The sequence below is a fragment of the Elephantulus edwardii genome, unplaced genomic scaffold (genome assembly GCF_000299155.1).
Source record: "Elephantulus edwardii isolate Elephantulus edwardi_28Jun2011 unplaced genomic scaffold, EleEdw1.0 scaffold00026, whole genome shotgun sequence".
Taxonomy (NCBI): domain Eukaryota; kingdom Metazoa; phylum Chordata; class Mammalia; order Macroscelidea; family Macroscelididae; genus Elephantulus; species Elephantulus edwardii.
Window position 1 is genome coordinate 19,180,072 of NW_006399776.1, and position 6,602 is coordinate 19,186,673.

General features: G+C 37.8%; 1 protein-coding gene across 1 annotated transcript; it reads left to right on the forward strand.

The window, feature by feature from the left end:
- The first annotated feature begins 390 nt into the window (after positions 1-390).
- LOC102866829 (olfactory receptor 11G2-like) lies at positions 391-1,344 on the forward strand. The gene has a single exon (XM_006883273.1). It carries the CDS (start codon positions 403-405, stop codon positions 1,342-1,344), a length of 942 nt encoding a protein of 313 aa, XP_006883335.1. The 5' UTR covers positions 391-402.
- Positions 1,345-6,602: the final 5,258 nt, after the last annotated feature.

The window sequence follows — 6,602 nt, forward strand, 5'->3', positions numbered from 1 at the left end:
GCGACTTGATGGCACATAACAACAACAACAACAACAGTCTTTGTTCAGTTCTCTGCTTCACAGCAAGTAATTGCAAAGACCATGGCCTGTATCAGGCGCACTTTAGTCTCCAGACTGACATCATTGCTCTTCAGTACTTTGGAGACTGTATTACCATAAATTATAACCATAGTAAATTTTTTAATATAAATATTTGTTGCAATTCCCAAGATGTCCTAAATAAATATATATTTCCATCTGTCTACACTGGGGGAAAAAAGTTAAGAAAATATTTTAGCATTAAAGAGAAAAGCATTTAATATTCAAATATTTGTTTTCTTTTTGAAGAATCTAAAATATCTGAGTCACCCTGTCTTCACACCGTTACTGAGTATTTGTTGTGTTTTTACAGCTCACAGACACATGAAAATCTTCAATACTCTCAACAACTCCAGCACCATCACTGGCTTCATCCTCCTGGGATTTCCTTGCCCCAGGGAGGGCCAGATCCTCCTCTTTGTGCTCTTCTCTGTTGTCTACCTCCTGACTCTCATGGGGAATGGTTCTATCATCTGTGCTGTTCGCTGGGATCAGAGACTCCACACCCCCATGTATATCCTACTCGCCAACTTCTCCTTCCTAGAGATCTGGTATGTCACCTCTACGGTCCCCAACATGTTGGCAAACTTTCTCTCTGAGACAAAAGTCATCTCCTTCTCTGGGTGCTTTCTGCAGTTCTATTTCTTCTTTTCCTTGGGTTCTACAGAATGCTTTTTCTTGGCAGTTATGGCATTTGATAGATACCTGGCAATCTGCCGCCCTCTACACTACCCAACCATTATGACTGGACGTCTCTGCACCAATCTTGTGGTCAATTGCTGGGTGTTTGGTTTCCTCTGGTTTCTTATTCCTATTGTCATCATTTCCCAGATGTCCTTCTGTGGATCTGGGGTTATTGATCACTTCCTATGCGACCCAGGTCCTCTGTTAGCCCTGACCTGTACCAGAGTTCCTGCAATAGAGCTGACTAGCTCTACCTTAAGTTCTCTACTTTTATTTATTCCTTTTTTCTTTATCATGGGATCCTACACATTGGTCCTGAGAGCTGTACTGAGAGTCCCATCAGCAGCTGGAAGAAGAAAAGCTTTCTCCACCTGTGGATCCCATCTGGCTGTGGTTTCACTTTTCTATGGCTCAGTGATGGTTATGTATGTGAGTCCAACATCCGAGCATGAAGCCGGAATGCAGAAGATTGTGACGTTATTTTACTCTGTTGTGACACCACTCATTAACCCTGTGATATATAGTTTAAGGAATAAAGATATGAAGCATGCAATGAATAAATTACTGGGGATACAAAAATAAGAGTCTTAGCTAAAAGGATATTGGGGTAGATAATTTGTTTTTATCTGCTTTTGGTTAAAAAGAAAACTAGTATCACTCAGAAATTATTTACTCTATCATTTAATGTAATGTCCCATGTTGTTTGTACATTTTTATAATTTATGTAACTACAAAAGATCTCAAAAACTATTACTCCCTAATATGTAAATGATAGCCATACTGACTGAAATTTTGAGTTATACAAGGTTATAAACTTAAGACAAAACGAAAACTTTCTAGTATAAACTTGTCTTTACTTAACAAGATGTCGTTACTTTTCTGATTAAGCTTACATTTCTATCTAGAACATATCTCATGTTTTCACCAGCAATAAGGAAAATAGCAACACTATATAAAAATATCAAGTATATTTAAAATTGAACAACAAAGGTTTTAAGTATATGAAAAGATATTTCCTCAGAGAAATACAAGTAAAGCTATAATATATTTTTTCCCTCTCAACTTAAAAAGCTAAAGAAAAAATACTGGTGAAAATGTACTTATCCTTTGCTAGTAGAGAGGAGTTCTGGTGGCTTAGTGGTCAGGAGTTTCCCTGTCAATCTAAAGACCCAAAGGTATGTGGTTTGAATCTGCTACCTGCTCCACCGAGAAAGATTGGCGATCTGCTCCCATACAATTTACTGCATCCAGTGTTGGAATTCTCAAGCAACCACACTTACTGGCATTTCTTCAAAGAAGATTCACAAATGACATGAAAAGGTGCTCAAAATACAGGACCAACATGAGGGTTGGGGAGAAACTGAGAGAAGAGGGGATAAATAATGTACATGGCATTGAAACAGATGGAAGAAAAAAACTGCTTAAAAGGAATATATGATTAGGTATTATTTTCATGGCCACCGTCCAGAATAAGATCTGCATAGTAAAGTGGACTGGGGGAGGGGGGGAGAGATTGCACGACAATGAAAGAATTTTTTTTCAAAGAGAAAAGCAAACTGGGGATGGGGGGGACGAAAATATGGAACAATGGATGAATGGAATCCAAGTTTTCTATACATTTTTATTAAAATCTCTATTAAAAAAAGAACAAGAAAAGGTGCTCAAAATCTTAAGTTCTTACCAGCTACTGTAAAGGCATTTCGAGTTTTGGTGACCCTATGTGTATTAAAGGAGAACTGTGCTTCAAGTCTAACTTTTACATTGTAAGTGAACACAGTCAAGGCAGGTAAGACAAATGGATTGCAATATCCAAAGAACCTCATTGCATATCTGGGAGAAACAGAGAGAATTCTGTAAAAACTACCTCCCCTTCTAAAGAAGATTGTTAGATTTTTTTTTTATAAGTGAAGGTTTATAAATCATAGTGATTGTTCATATAATGACTCAGACATTTGGTTTTTAATATGAATTATTCATTAATTACATTATATGATTATCCTCTTACTGTGTATTTCTGTTCATTTTCTTTTTTAAAAAAAATTTATTGTTATTGGAGGAATTATACAACAATGAAGATTAATAGATTTTAAACTTGAGTTAGGCTTTTTCTAGATTTATACACTTCATGTTATGGCCATTAATAAACTTTGTTAGCTGTTTCTTCTCATTTTGAGTTGTGTCCCATCAGCAAATAAATAAGAAACTTCTCTAGCCCAAGGTCACAGGATTCTTGCATTCAAAGGAATAATTTACATACAATTTCTAGTGAGTACCCAATTTAAGGTACAGTTTACATATGGCTGAGAAAATTACAAAAGCTGTTCAGGAGAGATGTGTTCCTCCACCTAGTCAACAGACATCTTAAGATAATCTGCATTAAATACAGAGAAGTTGAAACAGGATCTGGGGACAAAAGAAATGTTAATTTGATAGTTCAGCCAGTTTTGAAGACTGGAAACACAGCTTGTCAGAAGTTACAGTTTAAATAATCTTGGACTTATTAATACTACCTTATCAATATGAACAACTAGTGATCTGTTCCACTATCAGCTCCTGGCCTTGTTCTGGCTGATGAAAGTTTCTCCACTACTCCTTTGCAGCCGGTGTGATTCCGGTATATTATCTGGCAAAGGTGCCCATGTATATACTTGGTGATTAGGTTTTGGTGGGGGAAAAAGTACTTGCAATTAATAATTTGTTAATCATATAAAATTTTATCATATGGTCTTTTGCATTACAGTCACATTATCAATGCATTTTTATTACTATTGTTGCATGTTTGATCTATCTCAAAATGCAGAAGTTCATAGATATCCTCAATTTCTTCATCTTTGACTTTAGTGTTTGGTGTATATATTATATGACAGTCATGTAAGCAGGTCTTCCTTGAATTTGAGTGGATCTTTTCCTATTAAGGAGGGAGCCCCCTCCCTCTCTGAAGAAGTCCTACGGGAGGAGAAGGAGAGACTCACAGCCCTGCAAGTAACACTTACCCATAAGAGCAGGGGGAGACTGCAACCTTATAAGCTTCTATTCAAATTGGAAGCAGACAGTCCCCATGTATGAAGGAATACATGAGCTCATTCCCCTTCCCAAGAACTGTCAAAACTGACATTAGTTCCACCTTGTAAATTTCTGCACATTTAAACCCACCAATGAGAAAGCCCTTAACAGTTTCCCTTAAAGCAGATTCATACCAGCTCAGGGATCTTCAGTCATTTGGGCCACCTGTCCCTGCTGAATCACTCTTCTGGCTTATCAAATAAATGTCATTTCTCTTTCTTTTAAATTAAGGTGTTTGGGTAATATACCTTCTCTCCCCTAGAACTCTCCTCGTCTTCCTGCAACTCTATCACTACCAATGTTGTACTTCAAGATCCATTTTGATGAGTTTGTTTTGGTTTTTTATAATTTCTTGATACTTTTATGGCAAATGCAATACCATTCTCTTCAATTTTACGTATCTGGCATATGTTGTTGCCATGTGCCGTCAAGTCACCTGCGATTCATAGCAACCCTATGTACAAAATCTCTGAAGCCTGCCCTATCCTGAGTCAATACTACTCACTCCAACAAACCTACCCCTGTTGCCCCACTTACTGTATCAATCCATCTTATCCCAGGTCTTCCTCTCCTTCGCTGTCCCTCTACCCTTCCGAGCAGGATGTTGTTCTCCAAGGGCCAGTCCCTCTTGGCCATAAGCCCAAAGTATGTGGGATGAGCTTCAAAATCCTCACCTCCAAGAAGGAACTTGATTTCACCCTCCCCAAGACAGACCTATTTTTTTTCTTGGCAGTCCATGGTATGTTCAAGACTTTATATTACTGTCTAATTCAAAATGGCCAGTGTCAGTTAATTTCAGCTCACTATATGTGGGATATCAATATTCCTTAACCCAGGCTGTGGAGAGTCGGGCATCCCAACCTGTCTGCATAAGCAAAGGAAAGCCACAGTCATTTGTTCAGTGAAAAAAATAAAAGAAGAAAAGCTCAGTTTAGTATGATTCATTAGGTCACCCATACAAGTTATTCTGGTTACAAAAGGTTGTAGGAACAGCACTGTGTGGTCAATTGTTGCAGAAATCTAGGTCATAGAAAAGACATGGGAAGAAACAGAAGAATCAACAGTACAAAAGGCTTTTCTGCAAGATACAATAAATAATTAGCCCATCTTACAGGTCTAGACTGGAACCAAGCTGAGAAGTCACAGGCAAGAGCACATATGCCATGTGAAAGAGGAGCGCACATTTAGAGCAGGTCAGCAGGTGAGTGAGCTTCGACAATGCAAGATTCATACTGCCAGTCAGAATCCTCTTGGGCTTTTTTCTCTCTTATTTCTTAGGATTTTAAGAATGACTCTTAAGCTGATGTGCAAGAACTCAATAGGAAGTAATAGTAGAAAAAAGTTTTGAAAGGATAAAAAACACGGGTGGTAGATAAGAAAATTTTAAAAGGCTATTATTGCAGTATATTTAGAAGCAGGAATGGCATCCACTTCCTAAACAACATGCCTCTGGAAACTCTATGAACTTCAGGGCTTTTGTTCATACGGTCACTATGAGTTATGCTCAACTCAACGGCAATCAACACCACCACCATATCATTTTTTATAATTTTCCTTTATTTATATGTCATAAATTTCATGTTATGGCCATTAATACACATTTTTAGCTGTTTCTTTTCATTTTGAGTTGTGCCCCATCAGCAAATAAAGGTCTTCTTTGATTAAAATCTTTATAACGTCCTTCCCCAATTGTAGTTTGAGTGTCTTCTAACCGGAGGGATTGATTTTCTGTCACTGTACCAGACAATGTTCTGTAGCTAGTCATAATGTTTTCACTGACCAACATTTTAGCTTAAAGCAGTCATGCATGAACCTTGCAAAAACAGTTGAGTAGTAAGCTGATTCTGAAATACCATGGCAAATTGGCAGAAACCTCCATTGTAAGGTCTCCAAGGAACCAGTTCAGGCCAAGAAATACAGTTTATTGAGGAGAAACTGCTGGCCTGGCTCTAAAGTAGAAACCAGGCACCACTAAAAGTTAGAGAGGAGTTTTATATTGCCTTCCAAGGAAATTGGGGAAGGGTAGGTTCATAGTTGTATTTTCCAAAATAGGGATTGGGCTGGGGTCTCAGATTCCTATTCCTGGGAAAGGAGGTAGAGTGGTTTTGCATACTTAACAGAGAGAATCTGCTTCCTGTGGTTGGATAATTTCAGTGGCTATTCTGGGGAAGGAAGGGAGAAAAACTCTTAAGTCCTAATAACCCTTTTGTTGATTCTATTCACTTTCACCCATATTGGCAGTAATTATTATGCACATAAATTTTTAAAGCAAATTAACTTCTAAGAACAAAGAATCCTAAGTTAATTATCTCCTTCATTTACATTTCTTGACCTACTATTGTTATTCTTATGTGCCTAGGGCAGGGGACCCTGTGAACAATAGAGCTGAACCTTGTCCCATCCTGAGCCATCATCATCATCTCTGAGTCCATTGTTGCAGTCATACTCTCTATCCATCTCTTTGAAGGTCTTCTCTTTCACTGACCCTCCATCTTTTCCAAGCATGATGTCCTTTTTCAAGGAATAGCCTATCCTAGCAACATGCCCAAAGCATGTAAGATGAAACTTTGTGATCTTCTAAGACTCAAATCGCTATGCACATCCAAAAGCTTCTCCAACAGAGTGAAAAAGTAAGCCACCAACTGGGAAAAAATATTTGGTAATAACATCAGATAAGGGACTTATATCCAGAATTTATTAAATACTTGAGCAACACAACAAGATAAAGGTAAATAATCCAATAGAAAAATGGGCACAGGATATGAACAGGCACTTCA